Raw genomic sequence first — 27,573 nt, forward strand, 5'->3', positions numbered from 1 at the left:
ATTATGCAATGTATAGGCTTTATGGGCTTGAGTAGGTTTTTGCACTATTTTTTATCACATTGTCAATGTCCTCCTGGGTGGATTGAGTACCTTGGGAGGCTTGATAATCTTTCACTTTACTAACCCCCACGCATGGCCATTATAGTCCAACAGGACTGCTTGCCATTATCAAAGATGATGATGATGATGATGAAATAGGAAACATGCCGTACGACCATAATATATTTATCAGAGTAATAATATTAATTTTCTTTTATTTAGAAAGAAGACTAAAGTCAAAAGGCTGTAAAAACTACCTTGCTAAAATGTTCGCAGTGTTATTCAGCTGGAATATGTTTGATAATTTTCCGTGTCCCAGTACTCAGTTTCTGTAGTATAACGTTGAACGCGCACACGTTTTACTGAGTGTCGACAACAACATAATTACAAAAATTCCTTCGTCAATAATAAAACCTTGTCACACAGGAAACCAAGCGTCGCTTGATAGAGATGAAATTATTTCCATTATTTTATATTTTGCAGTGATTTATAAATATTAAAGCTTGTCTAACCGATTTGTGGGAATTTTTAAGCATGGCAACGAATATGGAGGTAGACGGGACAAAGTCCAATGTGATGGCTTCAGCAGGGACTTCAGGAAGTGTATCGGTTTCGCTTCACCCTCTGGTGATCATGAACATTTCTGAACATTGGACAAGAGTTAGAGCTCAGGAGGGAAAACCACAGCAAGGTGGTTTAATATTGCTGTTTTTCTATTTTCTCTAATGAATGACATTAAAGTAAACCCTGGGAGAGAAAATACCAAGGTCCCAACTGGGGCTCGAACCCAGGACCTCGTGATCCATAGGCGGACACACTAACCACGTGCTAAAGGGTTAACCCAACAGCAAGGCTGTTGGAAGTGGCCTATAAACCTACTATCACTACACTTCTCCCCCTTTACTTTTCAGAGCTTACCAACTCTCCAGAATGACACTCTATGCCCACCGCATGAGTCCGTCAAACACTTCTGACACCATTAAAGTAAACCCTGGGAGAGAAAATACCGAGGTCCCTACTGGGGTTCGAACCCCGGACCTCGTGATCCATAGGCGAACACACTAACCACGTCGCTAAAGGGTTAACCCAACAGTTAGGCTGTTGGAAGTGGCCTATAAACCTACTATCACTACAACATCAATGAGATTGATTTTCAGCTACCAAAAATTCTTGTTCATTTTCCTGAGTGGTGGATGGTTCACCTAAGGTCCACAGGTGGAAGTAATGTACCTAGGATATAGTATAAGACCATGAGCCATATACACTTGAATATATTACAATGATAATGTTTTCTGAGAAAAAAATGCCAAAGATTCATTTGAAAAGGTTTAGTCTAATTCAGTGTGTTCGGTAGGTTCTGAAACTCAAGAGTCATTGACTCTTCAGCCTAAATTTTCAAGGGTCAAAATCAGATTTTCAAGAGTCAAGATCAGCTTTTCAGCGGTCAAGATATACTGTTATTAATGAAACTCCCACATACTTTATCTAAAACAAGTACAATAGTCATTACAGATTGTCTTAAGCAATTCATATTTTAGTTGTCTTATTTTGCACATTGCCTAAAGTGGGTGGGGTTTGGTGCCTTTGCATGACTTTATTCTCGGCAAATTCTTCAAAATAAGAGTTGCTTTTGCAACAGTGATCATATTTTTCTTAAATACAGACTTTTTATTGGCTTTTTATTTACGGTAGATTGTACCAGAAAAATCTTGTAAGAAATGATAAAAATGTCCGAAAATGGCGGTCCCGAAAACGAGGGACAAATATGGAAAACGGAAGTACAAATTTAAAATTCTTGATAAAACACCCGTTTTAAATTTCATTTTTTCACCATACCACTTATAATTTCTGCTTTTAATTAAATATTTAATTTGTTTTGGCCCAAACAAAGCCTCGGCAATGATAATAATTTTGCTATAGACCGTAACGGCCGATCAGCTCATGTAATCGTATCAAGCATACAAAATAATTAACAAGTGGTACAAACACGATAATCTAAGGCTGCATTGTTTATCAATTAACTTTTACACATTGATCACAACAAACACCTTTGATAATGACATGGCATTATTGTTCTAAATACACACCGCGTGATGACCACGTGTCAGTCGGCGCGTGGCGTGATTGACATCTGTCTATAGCTAATTAACATACGACGCTCCGCCTACTGCCATACTTCCGCTTGTGCTGGCGAACAATATTGAAATTCGCTAGGATTTTGATTGACAAGGGGCGGGACTTTCGAACTCGAGACGCATCGAGGTAAATTTCCGCGAGTCAAGCCGACGCACGGGGGATATTCTGTGCGGGTCAAATACGAGTTTTGCTCGATTTTCGCGGGTCAAAACCCGGGACCTTGGGTCAACCGAACGCCCTGCTAATTAGTTTCCATTTAGCCTGTTCTGACTGCTTGTAACGTTATTTTAAGGAAGTGTCTAGCCGTCCGGTAACCGGACGCCTAGCCTGCGTTCTCAGGGTATTTTCTAACCGTCTGGTAATCGATTTCTTAATGAATAAGTAATGATTTGATATATTAATTTTACCTGTTATTTACTTAAAGGGCAAGGAAAGCCTGACAATAAGTTTATTTTATATGAAAGCCATTTTTAAGCCTTTCATAACATTGAAAGGATTTTTAAATTTGGACCACTATTGAAAAAGATATGGCAGTTTGAAATGTAAGAAAATGGCTGATCATGGAGGCAGCCATTTTAGTGTGTTTATGATGTCATTTACACACTGCTGAATTCTTTATTTAGCAAATAACCTTTTAAATAGATTAATTTCATATGTTTCTTGAGAGTAAGATGTAAAACATGGTAGTTTCTTTCATTATAGCTGGAAAAAGTAGAGAAAATATTTTACAGAAATAAGCAAATACAGTTCAAATACATATCTAGAAATTTATTAAATCCACCATTTTGTTTTTTGTTGCCATGGAAACAAAATGGCAACCATTTTGATCAAATATTTAAATGTTCATAACTTTCTCATTTTTAAGCCGATTTTGAAAATTCTTTCACTTCTTTAAATGATTTAAGAAATCCTTGCAGATGGAGTTAACATAAGAACGTCATTGCTTTTCCCTTTAAGATATCAATACTTATCTGCAAACAAAATTTTGTGTGAATACATACCAATTTATATTTTTAATCATCTCGAATAGATTACTGCATTTTCAGCCAATAAAATGCAAGTTTGCCAAAATCAATAATGGCGAAACGAATAGAAACAGATGATTATGTCGTTGTCATCTTGTTGTTTGTTACATATGTGCTTAACAAGCAGCCCATATCCATCGTATTCAAAATAATAATTCAATAACTTGTTTTCCAATGTTATTACAGCTTTTAGCTCACCTGTCACAAAGTGACAAGGTGAGCTTTTGTGATCGCGCAGCGTCCGTTGTCCTTGCCCGTCCGTGCATCAGTCCGTAAACTTTTGCTTGTGACCACTCTAGAGGTCACATTTATCATGGGATCTTTATGAAAGTTGGTCAGAATATTCACCTTGATGATATCTAGGTCAAGTTCGAAACTGGGTTACGTGCCGATAAAAACTAGGTCAGTAGGTCTAAAAATAGAAAAACCTTGTGACCTCTCTAGAGGCCATACTTTTCAATGGATCTGCATGCAGGTTGGTCAGAATGTTCATCTTGATGATATCTAGATCAAGTTCGAAACTGGGTCACGTGCCGTCAAAAACTAGGTCAGTAGGTCAAATAATAGGAAAACCTTGTGACCTCTCTAAAGGCCATATTTTTCATGGGATCTGTATGAAAGTTGGTCTGAATGTTCATCTTGATGATATCTAGGTCAAGTTCGAAACTGGGTCACTTGCGGTCAAAAGCTAGGTCAGTAGGTCTAAAAATAGAAAAACCATGTGACCTCTCTAGAGGCCATATATTTCATGAGATCTTCATGAAAATTGGTCAGAATGTTCAGCTTGGTGATATCTAGGTCAAGTTTGAAAGTTGGTCACATGCCTTCAAAAACTAGGTCAGTAGGTCAAATAATAGAAAAACCTTGTGACCTCTCTAGAGGCCATATTTTTCATGGGATCTGTATGAAAGTTGATCTGATTGTTCATCTTGATGATATCTAGGTCAAGTTTGAAAGTGGGTCACGTGCCTTCACAAACTAGGTCAGTAGGTCAAATAATAGAAAAACCTTGTGACCTCTCTAAAGGCCATATTTTTCATGGGATCTGTATGAAAGTTGGTCTGACTGTTCATCTTGATGATATCTAGGTCAAGTTCGAAACAGGGTCATGTGCGGTCAAAAACTAGGTCAGTAGGTCTAAAAATAGAAAAACCTTGTGACCTCTCTAGAGGCCATACTTGTGAATGGATCTCCATAAAAATTGGTCAGAATGTTCATGTTTATGATATCTAGATCAAGTTCGAAAGTGGGTCACGTGCCATCAAAAAATAGGTCAGTACGTCAAATAATGAAAAAACGTTGTGACCTCTCTAGAAGCCATATTTTTCATGGGATCTGTTTGAAAGTTGGTCTGAATGTTTATCTTGAAGATATATAGGTCAAGTTTGAAACTGGGTCAACTGCGATCAAAAACTAGGTCAGTAGGTCTTGAAATAGAAAAACCTTGTGACCTCTCTAGAGGCCATACCCTTGAATGGATCTTCATGAAAATTGGTCAGAATGTTCACCTTGATGATATCTAGGTCAAGTTTGAAACTGGGTCACGTGCCCTAAAAAACTAGGTCAGTAGGTCAAATAATAAAAAAACCTTGCGACCTCTCTAGAGGCCATACTTTTCATGGGATCTGTATGAAAGTTGGTCTGAATGTTCATCTTGATGATATCTAGGTCAGATTTGAAACTGGGTCAGCTGCGGTCAAAAACTAGGTCAGTAGGTCTAAAATTATTAAAACCTTTTGACCTCTCTAGAGGCCATATTTTTCATGGATCTTCATGAAAATTGATCTGAATGTTCACCTTGGTGATATCTAGGTCAGTTTAGAAACTGGGTCACATGTGGTCAAAAACTAGGCCAGTAGGTATAAAAATAGAAAAACCTTGTGACCTTTCTAGAGGCCATATTTTTCATGAGATCTTCATGAAAATTAGTGAGAATGTTCACCTTGATGATATCTAGGTAAAATTCAAAACAGGGTCACGTACCTTCGAAAACTAGGTCAATAGGTCAGATAATAGAAAAACCTTGTGACCTCTCTAGAGACCATATTTTTCAGTGGATCTTCATGAAAATTGGTCAGAATTTTTATCTTGATAATATCTAGGTCAAGTTCAAAACTGGGTCACATGAGCTCAAAAACTAGATCACTATGTTAGATAATAGAAAAAACTACGTCATACTCAAAACTGGGTCATGTGGGAAGAGGTGAGCGATTCAGGACCATCGTGGTCCTCTTGTTATTATTAATGTATGCATGTCTGAGACATAAATGAATAATTAAAACAATTTCCATATTCCTAACTGATACTGATTCTACACATTTTTATTGTTATTATTATTATCATCAAGAATTCAAAATAAAGAATAAAAGTACGAAAATAACAAGATATTTTTTTGAAATCATTTTCAAACATTAGAACTAATCAGATTTGGGTTACCATCTGGGCCTCAAAAAAAAAAAAAAAAAAAAAAAAAAAAGAAGAAGAACTAATCAGATTTAATAAGAACATGAAGTTAATGATGTTCAAAGCCATTTTGAAATACAAGATTTTTACCTATAGTAATTCATTTTCAAACTATGGAATAAAATCATTATATCTGAAAACAGTTACTTACAAAATATTTCTTTTTAATATTTTGACAGTATAATTTCATTTAAAAAAATAAATGGGCCATGATGAGAGCTCCTACTCATAGTGTGGCCTGGATGCCTATGTGCACTGCTTGGTATCTCCCCAGTTTGTGGCACATATGTAACTTAACGATCTCTAACAACAAGATGACAACGACTTAATCATCTCCTTCTATTCGTTTCGTCATTATTGATTTCGGCAAATTTTCGTTTCCTCAGCTGAAACTGCAATAATCTATTTGAGGCGATTAAAAATAAACTTTGGTATGTATTCATACAAAATTTTGTTTGCAGATAAGTGCTGATATCTTAAGTAAATAACAGGTAAAATTATATTAAATTATTACTTATTCATTAAGAAATAGATTACCGGACGGCTAGAAAATCCCCTGACAATTTGCTAGCCATCCGGTAACCGGACGGCTAGAATGCAGGCTAGGCGTTCAGTTACCAGACGGCTAGACACTGCCTATTTTTAACCGGCACGGTGTACTTGATATGTTTAGGGGGAAGACTTTGATGCGAAAAATGTGTGAGATTTATTCGGGTAGAGAGAAAACTACCGCTTTGTATGCCGTTGCTCACTTGTTGTGCGAAAATGGTTTGCAACTGTGCTCTGAAGTAAAATTTTTCTGAAAGATTATTCACTTGCCCTAAAGATGACCAGTTATTGGTAAGGAAATGTTATTTAAAAAAACTGCAGACTTGGGAGCAATTTATATTAATGTACATGTCAAAATGCTGATTTTCACCTTGCTATTGGCTCATGTTACAGTGGCACAACTAATTGTGCACAAAGGGCTCTTTGATATATAGAGCCTATAACGCCCTCTGATAAATAGAGATTATAACGCCCTCCGCGCACAACCCACTTACCATTCAAAACAATGTGGAAAGATTTCTTTCTATGTGTATATAACCAGCGATGCAAATCATGTTGCTAACTTTGGAGGCTTCAAATACATATTTAAACCCAATTTTTCACACTAAAAATTACATGTCTGGAAAGCCCATTCCAAGGAAAATCATATGTCCTAACTAATGAGAAAACCTTCATTTTATAGGCAAAACACTTAAACTCCATGTATGTCAGCGTGTTTTCTGCTTACACTATTAAATTTCTACCTCAGTCATGTAAAACTGTGTATGTATCGATCGGTTTATTTTTAAGCCTTACTCGCTGGATGTGTATGTAAAACTATAAATCCTGAAATTTAAATCGCGTTGATTTCCACCACAGTTTTGATCCTAACTACTTGAGAGGTAGAGGCAGATATAACGTAAATGTCAGTCTGTGAAATCAGTCTGCCTTGCAGTCGAAAAATTGAGACTAATGTCACAGGGGCAAAACATTTTCAAATGACATTTTGGCATTTTTTTCTCATAAAACATTATCATTGTAATATATTTAAGTGTATATGGCTCATGGACCCATACTGTATCCTAGGTACGTTACTTCTATCTGTGCTCTGGTCTTAATGACTGAACACCTCTAACCAGCTGACACATGATATCAGTATACCAAGAAGAGGTATTGCCTCCACTACCACAACATCTGGACATGCACGTTATACTTTTCCCTGAAGGCAGAAAACTAATTCCTAGTTTTGACTTTGGTATCCATAAATAGATGTCTTAATTTTTGTCTGACTCTGGTACATACCTGTGCAGATTTTATACTTTGACTTTGCGTCTTGAGTCTTGACAAGTATTCAGTAAAACTGTTAAAAGAAAATATAATTTGATTGAAACCTTTTTTACGTAAATCACGGGACTTCCCTTTCTGAAAATAAATTGCCAAAACTTAATACCAATTTTTAATGTCGTAACTGGCGAGCATAAAATCATTGGTTTGATGCATGTCTTTGTTATGAATTTAAATTTGAGGCCTAAATTAAAATTGTGTGTTTGCCCTTTACCTACCAACCGAAGTTTTTAGCTCCCATTCAAAATATCTATGTTGCTTTTTCAGAAAAAGAAACATAATTATCTATTCAGGTGAATGGTTCCTACTCAATCACTTTCTTTTAAATAGCAGTAATTTTTAAACAATAATGACCTGGCTATTAACTCCAATAATAAAATTCTAATTAGCTATCTACCCAAGAGAGCAGTCCATATAATTCAATGTATTGTAGATTTATATATCAAGGAATTGCGCAGTGAAAGTGCAGTCAAATCATAGCACAAATTTTATACTAAAATTAACAAAGTCACTGAACAATCCGAGCTTTTATATGATGGCCCTTACCCTCTGAATCAATCAGGTACCTTCTCACTGGACCAGGAACAATCCAAGCTTTTATATGATGGCCCTTACCCTCTGAATCAATCAGGTACCTTCTCACTTGACCAGGAACAATCCAAGCTTTTATATGATGACCCTTACCCTCTGAATCAATCAGGTACCTTCTCACTGGACCAGGAACAATCCAAGCTTTTATATGATGGCCCTTACCCTCTGAATCAATCAGGTACCTTCTCATTGGACCAGGAACAATCCAAGCTTTTATATGATGGCCCTTACCCTCTGAATCAGTCAGGTACCTTCTCACTGGACCAGGATTTTCAATCATTTGTACTGGTTCTCCAAAACAAAGAGTTTCTTTTTAAAATTTAGAAGAGATATATTATAGTTGTTCTTAAGTACATAAAAAAGTTTTATTGTAAGTGGTTACACTGATTCCTTTCAGGGTTTTTTCTAGCTAATTTGGGAACATAGCCTATACCCCCAAAATTGGGAATTTTGACACGTAAATGTTCCAAATTGGGAAATATTTAGTCCCATAGGATATAGTAATGATGTGTTTAAGCACTTTCTCATACACTTATTTCACATTGTACAACCTCTTTAACAGACTTCCATTACAAAATTGTCCATAATTTGGTCAATTTTTGTGCAATTTTGATGAAATTTTTTTCAGAATGTAGATTGGGAATTTTTGCACACATTTTGGGAAAAAGACATACTTTTTGGCATTGGGAATATAGCCGAATAACGGCAAAAAAAAGGTCGAAAAAAAACCCTGCCTTTGATGAGATAATGTATTTCCTGACTGATTTTAAGTAAGACATTTAAGATTAGACTTTCAGTAATGTATTATTTTGTACTCGTGTTCAACTGCAATATGGTTTATCACAATATGCATAAAATTTGGAAACAGTCAAAAGCTGCAAATGCAGTGACCCAGTGAGAAGACTTGGAATTTTTAAAAGAGGCTCACATAGTAAGTTAGTCCTTGACCATTCTTTCAGACAAATAATTTTTTCAGCTTAGTTGTTTTATTTAGCAAAACTAATAAAATATCTCTTGAAAATGATGTATCAGTATAGACATACTGGTGGCATAGACATGTTAGGCCATATAGCTTCTTCCAGCTTTGTTTGGTTAATGAAGTATTGACATCCTTACAGGTATTTTATGCAGTTCCAGCATGCACTTCTGTAGAACCACTAAGTATTCCTCATGCAGACTGAGCATCTCTCTGGCACACACCCTTTATAAGGGTCTAGTGAATCTGAGTTAAAGGACATACAGCACCTAGCTGCAGAATTCTGTGTCTAAATACTGAAACTTGAATTAAAAGTAATTAGAACATTTCCTTATGCTTTAGAAAAAAACCTAACTTGAAAGAAAAAAATATAATAATTTACCTACCAACCTACTCAATGCCAAAAAGATGGGTAGGTTAAAGGCAAACACACATATTGCCTGATAATTATTATGAACCAGAAGCACACAGTATTTGAGCTATAGCTGTTTCGTTTCTAGAAGCTGGATAGAAAGCATAGGAAAGTTTCTGCTTTTTATTCTTTCTGAGAAATGATTTAATTTTATGTTTTATGTTTTCTAGTAATTGGAGCTGTGATTGGCAAACAGACTGGAAGAAATATTGAAGTGATGAATTCATTTGAGTTACTGTTTGATATTGTGGATGGACAAATTGTAATAGACATGGATTACTACAATACAAAAGAAGAACAGTGTAAGTATACCAATCCTATAGTCTGTATCAAAAGATCATTGTAGCTTGTGTTATCTGTTTGTGTGTCAGACAATAGCCTGACATTCAGGTGTTGATAATTTTAGTTTTTACACAAAATAAGGTGACTGTTCCTATATTAGCACATGGTAAGATTGGTACAGTATGTATTACCTCCCTTGGTTTTCCCAACTGGATTTTCATGGCACAGGCAGTATCACTCAGGTGGGCAATACTTGGCAATATAACCTTTTTAGCTCACCTGTCACATAGTGACAAGGTGAGCTTTTGTGATCGCGCAGCGTCCGTCGTCCGTTCGTACGTGCATAAACTTTTGCTTGTGACCACTCGAGAGGTTACATTTTTCATAGGATCTTTATGAAAATTGGTCAGAATGTTCACCTTGATGATATCTAGGTCAAGTTCGAAACTGGGTCACGTGCATCAAAAACTAGGTCGGTAGGTCTAAAAATAGAAAAACCTTGTGACCTCTCTAGAGGCCATATTTTTCAATGGATCTTCATGAAAATTGGTGAGAATGTTCACCTTGATGATATCTTGGTCAAGTTCGAAACTGGGTCACGTCCGGTCCAAAACTAGGTCAGTAGGTCAAATAATAGTAAAACCTTGTGACCTCTCTAGAGGTCATATTTTTCATGGGATCTGCATGAAAATTGGTCAGAATGTTCATCTTGATAATATCTAGGTCAAGTTCGAAACTGGGTCAACTGTGTCAAAAACTAGGTCAGTAGGTTAAATAATAGAAAATCCTTGTGACCTCTCTAGAGGTCATATTTTTCATGGGATCTGCATGAAAAATAGTCAGAATGTTCATCTTGATGATATCTAGGTCAGGCTCGAAATTGGGTCACGTCCAGTCCAAAACTAGGTCAGTAGGTCAAATAATAGAAAATCCTTGTGACCTCTGTAGAGGCCGTATTTTTCATGGGATCTGCATGAAAATTGATCAGAATGTTCATCTTGATGATATCTAGATCAAGTTCGAAACTGGGTCAACTGCGGTCAAAAACTAGGTCAGTAGGTCAAATAATAGAAAATCCTTGTGACCTCTCTAGAGGTCATATTTTTCATGGGATCTGCATGAAAATTGGTCAGAATGTTCATCTTGATGATATCTAGGTCAAGTTCGAAACTGGGTCACGTCCGGTCCAAAACTAGGTCAGTAGGTCAAATAATAGAAAAACCTTGTGACCTATCTAGAGGTCATATTTTTCATGGGATCTGCATGAAAATTGGTCAGAATGTTCATCTTGATAATATCTAGGTCAAGTTTGAAACTGGGTCACATGCGGTCATAAACTAGGTCAGTAGGTCAAATAATAAAAAACCTTATGACCACTCTAGAGGCCATATTTTTCATGGGATCTGTATGAAAGTTGGTCTGAATGTTCATCTTGATGATATCTAGGTCAAATTTGAAACCGGGTCAACTGCCGTCAAAAACTAGGTCACTAGGTCTAAACATAGAAAAACCTTTTGACCTCTTTAGAGGCCATATTTTTCAACGGATCTTCATGAAAATTGGTGAGAATGTTCACCTTGATGATATCTAGGTCAAGTTCGAAACTGGGTCACGTGCGGTCAAAAACTAGGTCAGTACGTCTAAAAATAGAAAAACCTTATGACCTCTCTGGAGGCCATATTTTTCATGAGGTCTTCATGAAAATTGGTGAGAATGTTCACCTTGATGATATCTAGGTCAAGTACAAAACTGGGTCACATGCCTTTAAAAACTAGGTCATTATGTAAAATATAGCAAACCCTGGTGACCTCTCTAGAGGCCATATTTTTCAATGGATCTTCATAAAAATTGGTCAGAATTTTTATCTTGATGATATCTAGGTCAAGTTCAGAACTAGGTCACATGAGCTGAAAAACTAGGTCACTATGTCAAATAATAGAAAAAACGACGTCATACTCAGTTCATGTGGGGACAGGTGAGCGATTCAGGACCATCATGGTCCTCTTGTTTGTAATGAAGACACAGTGATTTATTGAATTTTATGTCAATGTAACCTTCTGATTTATTACTTGTTACTTTGGGTCATTCACCTTAGTGTAAGAACATCCTAGAGATGGAATGTTGTGATTCTAACTTTATTTAGGAAAAAAATGCAGTAGTATGTAGTGTAATTCATAGATGTTTTAATAGAAATATTTCTTTATTTTACTACTCTTTTTCTCTAAGTAGTTGGTAACAGAATACCAACTTCACCATTCTTGAACTCCAATTTGTTTCTTGTTACTAAATTTCTTGACTACACCTCTGTCTATATTGTCATACCTTGGTCTGAGGCAGGTGTAAAATCTGGCATGCTGGTCATGAAACAGGTCATGAAATCCAGTAAACTTGTCAAAAAAAGTACAGAAAAATTTGATTACCAAGTATTGCCTATTAAATCCGAGTATTCCCAGTTAAACCCGGATTTTCCTAGTATCATTCACTAGGCTTGGCAATATTATAAAATCAAAGCTTTATGCAGATCTTGTCATGTTATTATTACTACTCATGTGTAAATCATTTTAAGTACTTAGCTGTTTCAAGTTTCTGATAGAATTGCTGAGCTTTTGACACACTGGAACTTGTGCTAGTTCAACTCTTATATACCGTATTTTGATGTGTATAGGTCGCGGTAATGTACAGTACGCATCTAATTTTTGCCCTAGAAATGGGCGGAAAATTGAAGTTCTAGTGTATTAGTCGCAGTTAAATTTCAGATTTTTACCGGCAAAAAAGTTATGGTGGCGGCCATATTGCTGCCGCGGACTGAATCATTATCTGAACCTGATTGGTGGAAATCGCACAGTGTTATTTTCGATCCCAACCATTTCGTACCAATGGTAGTATTGGTAACAGACTGCACCTCAAATCAAAGAAATACGGCTTTTTGACACTAATTGGCAGCAGTCGGTTTGTGTTTACATTCTGCAATTATGCAAGTTAAAGTGTGAATTATTAGCAATTATATATAACACCTTTCCGCGTCATGTAATTAACCGCGTTCTTCTGATTCTGAGTAAAAAGATTAACAAAATATCTCTTTTTGGAGTTTTTTTTATTATTTAAAAATTAAAAGTAAAAAAAAAATATCTTTCAAGTTTTTTATTAAGCTAAAAATTAGTATAAACAATGTTTGGAACGGAGGACGATCTGTCCAGATTTTATCCAACCCGGAGTACATGTACCTGTCATGGCGTCCAGTAAAATGAAAGTAGAAACTAACGTAATTCAAACTGCGAAAACATCATTGAATTAAAGTCATTCGTAATTTTAATAGTCTATATGGGTTATTTATGATATATTTTATTGAAAATAACCGCTATTGGTTGAAAAGCCGCCGATATTGATATATTTTATCCATTTTGTTCGTTTGTAACAATTGCACGTAATTTTGCGAGAGCTACGGTCAGAAAATTGGCCCGAAAAAAATTCTGCTGGCAATGTTCTGTCGTATAGGTCGCAGGAACTTTTTCAGGCAGCAAAATGGGTAGAAAAAGTGCGACCTATACGCACCAAAATACGGTAGTCTGTATCAAAAGGTCTGTTGGTTCCCTGATTCAGAGAGCTTCCTGAGCTGATTTCTAAATAAAAATGTAAGTCTTGAAACATCCGTTTTTATGTGACAGTTTGAAGAAGATTATAAGCAAGTTGCTTGTATCATTAAACAGTCATGCAATATAACAATGTAACGAAGGATTGTAAAAGCTTGTTGTGTTGTGTGAAACACCATTTTTCAATGGTATCTTGTACCTTATGGTCAGTAAACATAACCCGTGTTCCAGTTCTCAGTATTATTAACTAGCTGCTAACAACTTCACTACTTGATTCAGACCTGGAGGACCAGATAAAACATAAATGCCTTGCAGGGAATCAAACCTACAACCATCTGATTGGAAGTCATGAGATAGCTGGATGGGTATCTCTGCCAGACATAATGCAATTATATAGAAAACTATAACCCATTTTTTCGATCAAAATTAATTCTCATACAAACAGATATCTCTATGAATATTCATATAAATTGTGTATTTTAGTTAAACAGGTATTTAGTGAGATGGACTTCCTTGGCTGGTACACAACAGGAGATGACCCAACAAATTCAGATATACATGTACATAGACAGGTATGCCCATTTTCCCATTGATTGATATTCAGATTTTGTTAAACCAGTATAGAATGTTTTTAGCTCAGGTGAATTATTGTGATCGCTCGATGTCCGGCGTCTGTCGTCTGTCAACATTTAGATTGTGTATGCGATAGAGGCTGTATTTTTCAACTGATCTTCATTAAATTTGGTCAGAATGATTACCTTGATGAAATCTAGGCCAAGTTCGAAAATGGGTCAATTGGGGTCAAAAACTAGGTCACTAGGTCAAATCAAAGAAAAACCTTGTGTATGCGATGGAGGCTGTATTTTTCAATTGATCTTCATAAAATTTGATCAGAATGATTGCCTTGATGAAATCTAGGTCAAGTTCGAATATGGGTCATCTGGGGTCAAAAACTAGGTCACTAGGTCAAATCAGAGAAAAACCTTGTGTATGCGATAGAGGCTGTATTTTTCAATTGATCTTCATGAAATCTGGTCAGAATGATTGCCTTAATGAAATCTAGGTCAAGTTTGAATATGGGTCATCTGGGGTCAAAAACTAGGACACTAGGTCAAATCAAAGAAAAACATTGTGTATGCAGTAGAGGCTGTATTTTTCAATTGATCTTCATGAAATTTGGTCAGAATGATTGCCTTGATGAAATCTAGATCAAGTTCAAATATGGGTCATCTGGGATCAAAAACTAGGCCACTAGGTCAAATCAAAGAAAAACCGTGTGTGTGCGATAGAGGCTGTATTTTTCAATTGATCTTCATGAAATTTGGTCAGAATGATTGCCTTGATGAAATCTAGGTCAGGTTCGAATATGGGTCATCTGGGATCAAAAAGTAGGTCACTAGGTCAAATCAAAGAAAAACCTTGTGTATGCGATAGAAGCTGTATTTTTCAATTGATCTTCATAAAATTTGGGCAGAATGATTGCCTTGATGAAATCTAGGTCGAGTTTGAATATGGATGATCTGGGTTTAAAAAGTAGGTTACTAGGTCAAATCAAAGAAAAACCTTGTGTATGCAATAGAGGCTGTATTTTTCAATTGATGTTCATGAAATTTGGTCAGAATGATTGCCTTGATGAAATCTAGGTCATATTTGAATATGGGTCATCTGGGGTCAAAAACTAGGTCACTAGGTCATATCAAAGAAAATACTTGTTTAAACTCAAGAGACCACATTTTTGGTCCAATCCTAATGAAAATTGGCCAGAATATTTGTTTCCATGAAATCACTAGGTCAAACATGTTTACACTGTTATGGTGTGTTTTTCAGGTGAGCGACCTAGGGCCATCTTGACCTTCTTGTTAAAAAATTCTGATGAAAATTCAATCTATAGCTATTAATAAATGAACTATAAATATGCTGTTATAAAGAGTTAAATTTGAAATTCTCAAAAAACGCTTTCAATACCCTTTTGTTATGTGAGTGTTTATGAATACCAATATTGTGTTACAGTAGAACCGTGACTTTTACATCTTTATAAAAGTGGCACTTAAAAAGAAAAAAATCCTGACCAATGAAAAAATGAACAACTTCTCAGAATTTTATGAAATTGTTAACTTTTTACTTTAAAATTCTAGGAGTCCACTGTATAACCATTTTGACTGTTTTGTCAGCTATTGTAGATATATATATATTATATTTCAGATCTGCAGTATAAATGAAAGTCCTGTATTGTTGAAAATGAATCCTATGGCCAGGAATCAAGATGTAAGTTCTGTATGTATATATTTTTTTAAAAATTCACCTTCATTGATAGCATTTCTCATATTCAGATAAAAGTACTATTTGGCAGAATTGAATGATCTTCTGAATTTTCTTATATTATCAGGGTTCAAAGGCATCAGTGTTCAAACCAAATTTCAGATCAAGGCAAATAATGACAACATTCGTAAACAGATTGTCTGGGGAAAAAAACCAACAAATAGTTATTCACCACAGTTACATTTTAAAAAGCTTTGCCTGAAGTTTTATTATCATCATCTTCTTCAGTAATTGTGTCCGTCTTACTAGAGTATTATTGCATTATGGTCCATTGAGTATTAAATGGATGCTTTTTTAGCACAACTGTATGAAATATATGGAGAGCTATCCTACCCTCCCCTGCATTGAAATCTGTGTACCCGCCTTGGTTAAAGTTTTTGGTACACTTTCACTTTATCTCTCTTATTACGTTATGGATTTGCATCAAACTTAAAATAGATGTTTCTTCATCAAGATATAATGGTCATAACTTTTGCACCAATATTTCGTTAGTTATTCTCCCTTTATATTTAAAATTCCAGGTATTACTAAAAGTTTTGATGCACTTTCACTCTACCTCAGTTATTACTGTAAATCACTTTATATTAGCGAGATCTTTATTTCGCGAATTCCGACACCCGGAATTATTTCGCGGATTTATGAATTCGCGACGGTAGGGTCAGAAATTTAAATTCGGTTCTTATCTTATATTAGCAAAATTTCAATTCCGGAAATCCTGATTATATCAGTGACAATTGTTCAGTACCGTACCGAATTTATGCATGCCAAAGACTCGTTAAACACATTGTCCGTAACGGTTATTTCATATTAGCAATCGGTTACTTTATTCACACAGACTGAAATAAGTGAGCCTTTAAATCCTTTATTCAGTTTACTGGCAATTATTCTTATTACACTTAATAGCTGATAAAATGTTCAAAGTTTTTTTACAGCCATTTCATAAATAATCAACGTGTGATAAATTGTCCGCTAATCTTTATTGTTGTCTAAACAAAATATGTTAAAATCAGGTTTGTTGAAAAGATAAGGGATGATATGGATCTTCCCCTAGGGCAAGACGCGCGCTGCTTGTTTGACACATACGAAGTGCATCAAGGAGATGCTCTCCGTTAAAAACTGCCAGCTGCATGTAAATCTAATCTTTAGCAGTATATTCTACATGAATTATTCATAATATATTGAAATGTGAAATGAACTGAAATTTATTCAATAAACATCGATGTACAGGCGGCTAGTATTCATTGCTGAACTTGACGACCATATTTTGGACATATTTTCGGAAATGTCTCTATGTTATGGAAGGATATTTACGCGGATTCATGATTTCGCGATGCGCCCTATTTGCGAAAAATAGCGAAAATTAAAACACCGCAAATAATACCGGAATTACAGTACTAAATGGATTTAATTCAAACTTAAAATAGTTGTGAGATATCACTGACTTCCACTGGCACAAGGTTCATAACTTTGACACAGATATTTCAGGAATTATTTCAGGATTTCTGTCCCCTGTTTACTTTGAATTTCAGTTAAAGTTTTGATGGCTTTTCACTCTATCTTGGTTATTACTGATGAATTGAATTAAACTTGAAATAGTTGTTCCATATCAGCATCCACATTATATAACACAAGGTCCTTGACTCTGGCAGAAACATTTCTTGAATTATGTCCCTTTTATTCTTAGAAGTTCTGGTTACTGATTTGGTGCACTTTATCTCTGTTATTACTACACGGATTTAATGAATTAAACTTTAACTTTTGGCTAATATCATCTTAAAAATTGCGGAGTATGGGAGGTATTAATTACTCCAGTAATAGCTCTATTTTCCTCAGATATGCTCTATTTTACTATCAGGCATCAAAAAAGTCAAGCACGCTGTCTACTCTTACAGCTCTCGTGATTGAAATCCTCTCCATGTCAAGTTCATATTGGGTGGAATATAAAAGAAAGTCATCCAGCTAGCTTGAAGAATATTTGGGATTGAACTTGCATGCTTTTTAAATGTTGGCTCAGTCAACCCAGTAAGCTAAGAACAAGACATTGTATCCTGGGAAAGGCATGAGCGTTCTCTGTGATGGTAAACTGAAGACAATGAGTCTTAGCTTATTTGCCTTTAACCTTTAATTTATGTGGGGAAATTGTCAGTTACTTGTGGAGAAAAGGTTAATGCTGGTAGAAATTTAGGAATACTGACCAACTTCAATAACTAAAATACACTATGCTTTTTTTTTACCAAATAAAACAAACAGACACATTTTAAAGTAGGAAAGTTGCAGAAACTAGAAGTTTAATACAAATTATTTGGAGTCCTGCTTGTATTAGGTGTTAAAGTTCCATAAGGCTTTAAATTTTATGTTTTTTGAAACAGCTATCCAATTAGGTGTTATGTATAATTATATGGTTATTAAAGCGCTACTGTACATGAACTTTTACAGTCATAAAGGGAGGTAATAAAAACCCAATAGATTCAATAAAACTTTTTACTTTGCTCATCAGTATTCAAACCTTTGACGAAAATAAGAGAAAACAATTATGGTAAATAGAATGTAACACGAAATTGATATATGTTATGTTCATAACGGAAAAAATGTCAGCCACATTTTAAACAAAGGCATTATGAACCTTTAAGTTTTAAATTGTGGGAAAAATTGCTTTGGATTAATGATAGTTTATTTTATAATGTATTTTGTTTATATTTCAGCTGCCAGTTGCCATATATGAATCTGTGATAGATCTGGTGAATGGAGAGGTATGGTACTGTTTTTGGATACTCCTCCTATAGAGTTAAGCAATTTTAAATTGCATGCTATCTTTTTAGCTCACCCTTCACATAGATAGATATAGCATTTGTACTCTCCTGACAAGAGTTATTTGTTATTTCTCTACAATTGTTTAATTTCCATTGACTGGTAATGCATTTAATATCCAATGTTTGTAATTGTCAGTGTTCTTTTTACTCTGTCAGAAGCTGTTGATTGAACATAGCTTCTAGCAGAAATATTTATCTTTGTTGTTTGAAGTCTTGGCTAGGTATAAGTCTTTAATACAAGGAAGTCATCCAGTTTGCATGGTATAGTTTAATGGTTCTTCTCGAGTGCTTGCTATACTTACACCAATACCCTTTATTGTCATCTTGGATCTACAGTCAACAAACAGGGTCAGAGGTTATAAAAACTTGAGTTTGAAGACCAGTCAAACTCTTCAGCATCTGATTGGTTGTTTTTGAGCACAGTTTTTGAACTGACCAATGGCAAGGCTCCATTCTGAGACTTGTTTTCAGTCTCAGTATTATAATCTTAGAGCCAGTAAAATAAGAAAAAAGCTGACAGTGTGATTTTACACCCATTTATTTTGAGTATATATTTTTTTCATCAGTTTTGAAGACTGTTTGCCGTTATTTATTTTATTTTACTTTGACAGGCTACAATGTTATTTGTGGAACTGCACTACACACTTGCTACAGAAGAGGCAGAAAGAATTGGTGTGGATCATGTAGCCAGAATGTCAACAGCAGACACTGGAGAGGCATCTAGTGGTAAGATCATCTAGCAGTAAATTCAGTAGAAATGCAAGCTTCAACAATTATTATTACCTCCCTTTGCCTACCAAGCTAGATTGGGGGAATGAATTCAGAAGCTACACAGTTTTAAAACTTGCTTTGGATTCAGATTGATCTAGTGGTAACACATTTGATTATGAAACAAGGGTTTGCCAGCTGTGTTGCATGTTTCTGCAACTAAAAATGAAAAACATTCTCTAGGACAGATTTTAAACGAGGTACCATATGGAGCCAAAAATAACTTACAATGGAGTAGAATGTGAAGAACTGACAATGAAAAAGCAGTTGATTGTAAGATCAGTGTAAATTTTTAATGTATGTTTTGTCCGTTTTTCACTATTTTGAAGTATGTTATCATTCCTTAACCCATTTATATATCTAGGCAGTACATTTAGGGATTTTTGAGTAGAAAAACTAATGTATGGCATTTTCCCTTAAAAAGTTACCTCTCATAAAAGAAGGCAGTCCCAAAGCAAAAGAGTACCTTTTTTTCCCAATTCTGAACTGAAAATTCCCATTGCAAATAATTGTTAACATAAAGGTTTTTTGCTGTTTTGTAATAGTTTTGCAACGTTATATATAGAGTTTATGAAGTGAATTCTTCGTGAAAAAGAAACCGATAGGGAGTGACCAACTGAGGTTTCTTTTTCTCAAAGAATTTTCTTCATGGACTCTGTCTGACATAGTGTGAAATCTACATTAAATTTTGACCAATCAGAATTGCAGAGTCAGCCATGTCAACACTCTTCTGTCTTCAGCGTGTAGAGCTGTTTTTTGAAAATTATTGCTTCAGTCACATTGGTCTTCAGGAATAAGAAGCCACATTTTTATGCCCCCGAAGGGAGGCATATAGTTTTTGAACCGTCTGTCAGTCTGTCGGTCTGTCAGTCTGTCCGCAATTTTCGTGTCCGGTCCATATCTTTGTCATCCATGGATGGATTTTCAAATAACTTGGCATGAATGTGTACCACAGTAAGACGACGTGTCGCGCGCAGGACCCAGGTCCGTAGCTCAAAGGTCAAGGTCATATTTAGACGTTAAAGGTCATTTTTCATGATAGTGCATTCGTGTCCGGTCCATATCTTTGTCATCCATGGATGGATTTTCAAATAACTTGGCATGAATGTGTACCACAGTAAGACGACGTGTCGCGTGCAAGACCCAGGTCCATAGCTCAAAGGTCAAGGTCATACTTAGACGATAAAGGTCATTTTTCATGATAGTGCATTCGTGTCCGGTCCATATCTTTGTCATCCATGGATGGATTTTCAAATAACTTGGCATGAATGTGTACCACAGTAAGATGACGTGTCGCACGCAAGACCCAGGTCCGTAGCTCAAAAGTCAAGGTCACACTTAGACGTTAAAGTCATATTTCATGATAGTGCAATGATGGGCATGTCCGGTCCATATCTTTGTCATTCATGCATGGATTTTAAAATAACTACGCATGAATGTGTGGCACAGTAAGACGACGTGTCGCGCGCAAGACCCGGGTCCGTAGGTCAAAGGTCCTAAACTCTAACATCGGCCATAACTATTCATTCAAAGTGCCATCGGGGGCATGTGTCATCCTATGGAGACAGCTCTTGTTTAAAAAATAACTCGCTCTGATTGGTCAAAAAAGTAGGTTTCACACTAAGTAGAATACAGGTATAAACATACTGGTGAACAATTATTAAAATACCAACACACAATTGCAAAAATATTATCAAAAAAAGCTCCTTATTTGAATCATGTTTCTTTTCAGTGTTTTCCAATTTAGACAAATTCTGAAGTCTTTTTCCCAATTCCACCAGTGTTGGCGGCATTTCCCCCAGTACTTAGATAGTATATGTTTGAATATAAAAATTATAAATAATATTTGTATTTTATATTTAACAGTTGCGGAACAGTTGATAGCACAACACAGTGCAATAAAGATGTTACACAGCAGAGTGAAACTGATTCTAGAATATATAAAGGCTGTAGAAGCAGGTATGCTCTTGTTATATCTTGCAAATATTTAAGAAAATGTTATAATATTAAATGAAATTGTTATATCTTGCAAATATTTAAGAAAATGAATCACAGGTTTTGGTTTGAAGTCATTTGCTGGTGTAAAAAAAGATTCCAGGCATGTCTAAACAAGCAGTGTATTTCATGCCTGGATGAAAATTATTGTAACCACAAATCATTTATTGTATCAGCGGTTGTTTCTTCTTCCATTTATGTTTGTTAATTAATATCCAATATTGTCCATCTTTCAAGTTGTAATTCTCTAAAGGACCAAATTGCCCATGAATGGCTGTTGTTAGACCACTTTCCATCAGTTGACAACAGCTAGTGAAATTGTGCATTATCTATGATGATTTGGAAACAAGCACAGCTAATAAAGCTTGTGATTTCATACTTAATGTTTTGCCTTTCTTTGGAGGTAAACATACTTCTGTAGTTTTATCAAAGGCAAGATAATTGGATTGTAAATGTATGGAAGTGATAGGAAAAATGAATATAGCACAGAAAGTAATATTTTGCAATCATTGAAACATTTCATGAAAGCGTAATGTAGGAAAGAGGAGTTAAGTGTACACTGTGTGTATTACACATACAGGTATATCTTTTTCAGATGGTACTTTGGCTTTAAAATGAAGAATTCAAAATGTACTTTATGAAAAGTGTGAATAAGTATGCTATATTGAAACTAATCTGTCAAAAAGGATGCATTAAAAGGTTAAATACTGTGAGTACTGTAGTGGTGAGCAGAAAAAAATCATTGTATTATTTTGTTAAGGTCTTACATTCACAAAATGTATAGAATATTTTATATTATGCCTTTGATATCATATAACAGGTGAAATACCAAAGAACTTGGATATATTGAGAGAGGCGTACAGTTTATGCTACAGACTACCTGTATTAAATACTGACAAGTTCAAGGAAGATTTCTTCACTGTAAGTTGTTCATTACACTCTCAGATACGAAATATATGAATGCTATTTCAGTCATACATGTAATTCTGTACATAAGTCCTTTCCGGAGGTATATTTCTGAAACTGTTTTAATAGGTTATGAAATACTACACATAAATGTTTACCATCATAGTACGATGAGATACACTAATTGCCCAGGTTTTTAGGTTCTAAGTCAGGATCATATTTGGAGGTCAAAGATCATATAGCTTAATGCAGAGCACATGACCCCAGGTTACTATGTCCAAGATTGAGGTCTAACTTGGAGATCAAAGGTTATGATCACAACATTTTCGTTCACTTCATTGAAGCAGCTTCTTGGGGTATGAATCACCATCAGTGATAGCTCTAGTTTAATTGTATAGTCTAGATAATGTTAAGCAAAATCTGCAGTAGCTGTGCTCTCTGCCTTTTAGTTTCTTGGTGCTGAGGATTTCACTGCATAGCCTCTATCCGACAAGGTATATTTCTTACGTGTCGGCTCTTAATGTGTCAGCCTCTTAAGAACAGTGAAGAGGCTGATAATGTAAGTGTTGTACAGATAAAGGAATAGATATTGGCAGGTTTTGAAAATGTCTGGTGGCATGTGATTGGCTGAAAAAAGTAGGATAAACAATAAATAGTAAATAGCATCCTAAGTGATTATGGTCATTAACTGAAACACTTGCTCCAAATCCCTTCAAATATAAAATAGTTCAATTTTAAAAGTCCTGTTAATAAACATTTCACTGTTTTTGTAAATACATGTTATGTGTATGGAAATGATTATAGATAGAAATTACCATTTTAGTCTGTTGATTATCCTTGTTTTAAGTTAATAGCACATGAAAAAAATCCCCTAAATTATTACATATTGTAATCGTCGTTGTATAACATGCATAAAGTATATAGAAATAATGAAATATACAATAGTTCAGTTTACACAGGCTACATATTTTGTGAGATACAGAATGTGAAGAATTCGTTGATGCAGAATTTCTTTCGAGATCCATGAAATTTCTTCACTTTATATTCTATGCGAAATCAATTTGAAAATTATGTTCACCTTTTTAGCTCACCTGAGCAATGCTCAGGTGAGTTTTTCTGATCGCTCGATGTCCGGCGTCCGTCGTCTGTCGTCCGTCGTCTGTCAACATTTAGCTTGTGTATGCGATAGAGGCTGTATTTTTCAATTAATCTTCATGAATATTGGTCAGAATGATAACCTTGATGAAATCTAGGCCGAGTTCGAAAATGGGTCATCCTGGGTCAAAAACTAGGTCACTATGTCAAATCAAAGAAAAACCTTGTGTATGCGATAGAGGCTGTATTTTTCATTTAATCTTCATGAATATTGGTCAGAATGATAACTTTGATGAAATCTAGGCTGAGTTCGAAAATGGGTCATCTCGGGTCAAAAACTAGGTCACTAGGTCAAATCAAAGAAAAACCTTGTGTATGCGATAGAGGCGGTATTTTTCAGTTAATCTTCATGAATGTTGGTCAGAATGATAACCTTGATGAAATCTAAGCCGAGTTCGAAAATGGGTCATCTCGGGTCAAAAACTAGGTCACTAGGTCAAATCAAAGAAAAACCTTGTGTATGCGATAGAGCAGTATTTTTCAATTCTTCTTCATGAATATTGGTCAGAATGATAAACCTTGATGAAATCTAGGCCGAGTTCGAAAATGGGTCATCTCGGATCAAAAACTAGGTCACTAGGTCAAATCAAAGAAAAACCTGTGTATGCGATAGAGGCTGTATTTTTCAATTGATCTTCATGAATTTTGGTCAGAATGATTGCCTTGATGAAAATCTAGGCCGAGTTCGAAAATGGGTCCATCTGGGGTCAAAAACTAGGTCACTAGGTCAAATCAAAGAAAAACCTTGTGTATGCGATAGGCGGTATTTTTCAATTGATCTTCATGAATTTTCGTCAGAATGATTACCTTGATGAAATCTAGGCCGAGTTCGAAAATGGGTCATCTGGGGTCAAAAACTAGGTCACTAGGTCATATCACGTAAAAACCTTGTGTATGCGATAGAGGCTGTATTTTTCAATTGGTCTTCATGAATTTGGTCAGAATGATTACCTTGATGAAATTTTAGACCAAGTTCGAAAATAGGTCATCGGGGGTCAAAAACTAGGTCACTAGGTCAAATCAAAGAAAAAACCTTGTGTATGCAGTAGAGGCTGTATTTTTCAACTGATCTTCATGAAATTTAGCCAGAATGATTACCTTGATAAAATCTAGGCCGTGTTCGAAATGGGTCATCTCGGATCAAAAACTAGGTCACTAGGCCCAAATCGAAGAAAAACATTTGTATGCAATAGAGGATGTATTTTTTCAATTCATCTGTATGAAATTTGGTCAGAATGATTGTCTTGATGAAATCTAGGTCGATTTTGAATATGGGTTATCTGAGGTCAAAAACTAGGTCACTAGGTCAAATTAAAGAAAAATCTTGTGTATGCGATAGAGACTGTTTTTTTCAATTGTTTTTTAAAGAAATTTGGTCAGGTTGATTGCCTTAATGAAATCTAGTCGAATTTGAATATGGGTCATCTGAGGTAAAAAACTAGGTCACTTGGTCAAATCAAAAAAAAACTTCTGTATGTGATAGAGGCTGTATTTTTCAGTTGATCTTCATGAATTTTGGTCAGAATGATTGCCTTGATAAAATCTAGGTCGATTTGAACATGGGTCATCTAGGGTCAAAAACTAGGTCATATCTAAGAAAATGCTTGTTTTATCGCAAGAGACCAATTTTTTGGTCCAATCTTAATGAAAATTGGTCAGAATATTTGTTTCCTTGAAATCACTAGGTCAAACATGTTTTACACTGTTATGGAGTGTTTCTTAGGTGAGCGACCTAGGGCCATCTTGGCCCTCTTGTTTGTTATGTAGCATATGTATGATACTGATATATTTTCAGCAATGTAATGATGTATGTTTGATGGCTTACCTTGGAACTATAACAAAAGGATGTAACACAGTTAATCAGGTATCTAAATTCTCTAATTACTGTAACCTTCTGTACACTAATGTCAAATGATTATTTGTGGATTTCATAGTTGCTTTAATAAAAAAAATTAAGGCCTGACAAAAACTTAAATGTCAGTCTGTTTTATACACAAAATCTGAAATTTATGTACTCCTGTGCCACAAATTACCTGTTTTTGACTGAAACGTATATTTGTTGATGTAATATGTTTGGATTTTACAAGTCAAGCCCAGATCCAGGACTGCCAAATCAGTCTGCTCAGAAGTGACCTGTACTTATCACAGTTGCACTCAAAATTTAGACACAATAACATACCAGAGGCCACCATTTCAAAACTTCCAGGGGGACACCCCCATGACACCACTAACAGGAGGGGTAAATTCCGCTCACGTACCTACCCACTATCGGCCGATATAGGGTTAAAAGTGTTAGACTTATGACTGGCAGGTGACAAGTTTGAGTACTGTTAGTGGCAAAGTTCTACTACCGCTCCGCAGTCCCTGAGACAAGAGTTCTGTCAGGCCATAGAAGGTTGCTAACATGTTGTGGAAACTTTCTCTACAATCAGTTTTAAATCCTTTATACTAAGTCTGTTTATATGTAAATTTTAAGTTTTTGTTGCTCACTTGGTTTGAAAGCTCAGTATGCAAATCTGAAGATTATCAATCCAGCAAACTTCTACTTGAGTGTGGATAAAAGACAGAATCAATTAATAACATGACATTTGCAATCTCACTTAAATCAGATCAACTTAAACTTCATAATTATATGCACATAATCCTCATGTAAAGCATTATTAAACAGACAATTAAGACAATTTTTTCTTAGCGATTTTATGATGATTAATAGAAATATGTCTAATTGGTTATTCTCTGTATTCTTTATTTCAGTTTGTGAATAAGTTTAATGTGATACACGACAGGCACAGCATGGGCAGAAGAATGAGAGGGCTTTTCTTCTAAAACTCTGTTACATAACTCATCACACATTGTTATAACAACCCCCAGAGAAATGACAGTTAACAGCACACAGATAACAGCACACAGTGTTTCCTTAGGAACTGTCATATACAATATCCATGTGGTTACTTACTAGATTAGACATTTAACAGAGGAATTTACTCCATAATTATAGTGCAGTTTCCTATGTTTCTGGAACTTCTGACTCCAGACTATGAAACTGCAAAATACAATGCTTTTTGGGAAGTGTTCACAAGGCTAATTTTATGATAGTGCTATTTAAAATAGTTTTAAAATGACATATCAAGAAATTGTGATTTATGTGTCAGTGTACTACTGGGCCTATTCTGCAACAAGGTCTCTCAAAATTTTCTTTAACTGAATGCCAATTATATATAAATTCTTTAGGTCTCAAGGGGTAAAGAAATCATGTTTTTTTGCCAAAATGTTTTTTCTAAGGAAATCCCATGAATAAAATTTGGGCACATGAGAATTTCATATTTTTTTTTTCAAATTTAACATTAGCATTTTCCTTCTATCCCTAAAAGTTTGATATCAATCAAACAACAGATAAGAGTCAAATAACAACATTGAAAAAGAAATTAAATACAATGGAAAATATGCTATCGAAATGGAACTGTGATTATAAATCTGAACTATATACTTAGCAAATTTTTTTTTTAAATCCTACTGCTTCATAATTATGCTTATGAACCATTAAAAATGATTTAGAAAAATGGCCCCCACCCCTCCAAATAAAGTTGCAGAGTTGGCAAATCAAACAGTAATTTAAAATTGAGCATCTGATTGTTTTTATTTTGCTACAAAATATACATTGAAATAGTTCTGTATCACACATTGTTTCAAAGAAAGTACATGTAATACAGACGTAATTGAAAACAAAAAGATTCAGGATGTTGTTCATGTAATAAAGTGAAAGTGACATTTGTTTTGTGTGATTATAACTGTTGTTTAAATGTCGTTCAGCAATTTTTGTTTACAAATATTTTTATATACAAATAATTACACTTTCCTTTTGTAAAAGAAACAAGAACTTGTTATTTAAATCTTGTTTATGATAAAGCTAGAAAAACAATTAAACAATTGCCTAATTAGATATTATGGCAAGACAAATCTGTACACCTTAGGTATGTAAGAAAACATTATGGAATGGTTATGCCATCTATCAGCATTTTCTGTTTCCGCACTCAAACTTTAATAGATGAAAAAGCACTATGTCAAAAGGATCTCCTTTGTATTGGAGCTTAAGGTCACTGTGATCTGGAAACTGAAAAAAGTCTTAAAGTATAATAGCTATAGTTTTCAATTTTTACACAATCAATAAGTACCACGGTAACTATAGAAAGATCCCTTGTGATCAGTGAGTTAAAGGTCAAGATCACAGGGATTT

General features: G+C 35.1%; 1 protein-coding gene across 2 annotated transcripts; it reads left to right on the forward strand.

Moving 5' to 3' along the window:
* Positions 1 to 459: 459 nt before the first annotated feature.
* Positions 460 to 27,110, forward strand: LOC128558629 (COP9 signalosome complex subunit 6-like). 2 transcript variants are annotated; one of them, XM_053548504.1, is made up of 10 exons: positions 460 to 730; positions 9,685 to 9,816; positions 13,870 to 13,958; positions 15,589 to 15,660; positions 18,408 to 18,455; positions 19,127 to 19,241; positions 21,150 to 21,242; positions 22,099 to 22,199; positions 25,135 to 25,203; positions 26,094 to 27,110. In XM_053548504.1, exons 1-10 carry the CDS (start codon positions 574 to 576, stop codon positions 26,163 to 26,165), a joined length of 948 nt encoding a protein of 315 aa, XP_053404479.1. In that variant the 5' UTR covers positions 460 to 573; the 3' UTR covers positions 26,166 to 27,110. The 2 variants fall into 2 exon arrangements, with proteins under 2 accessions (XP_053404479.1, XP_053404480.1); XM_053548505.1 differs by having other exon boundaries at positions 15,589 to 15,651.
* Positions 27,111 to 27,573: the final 463 nt, after the last annotated feature.

Source organism: Mercenaria mercenaria, chromosome 7 (genome assembly GCF_021730395.1).
Source record: "Mercenaria mercenaria strain notata chromosome 7, MADL_Memer_1, whole genome shotgun sequence".
NCBI classification, from domain to species: domain Eukaryota; kingdom Metazoa; phylum Mollusca; class Bivalvia; order Venerida; family Veneridae; genus Mercenaria; species Mercenaria mercenaria.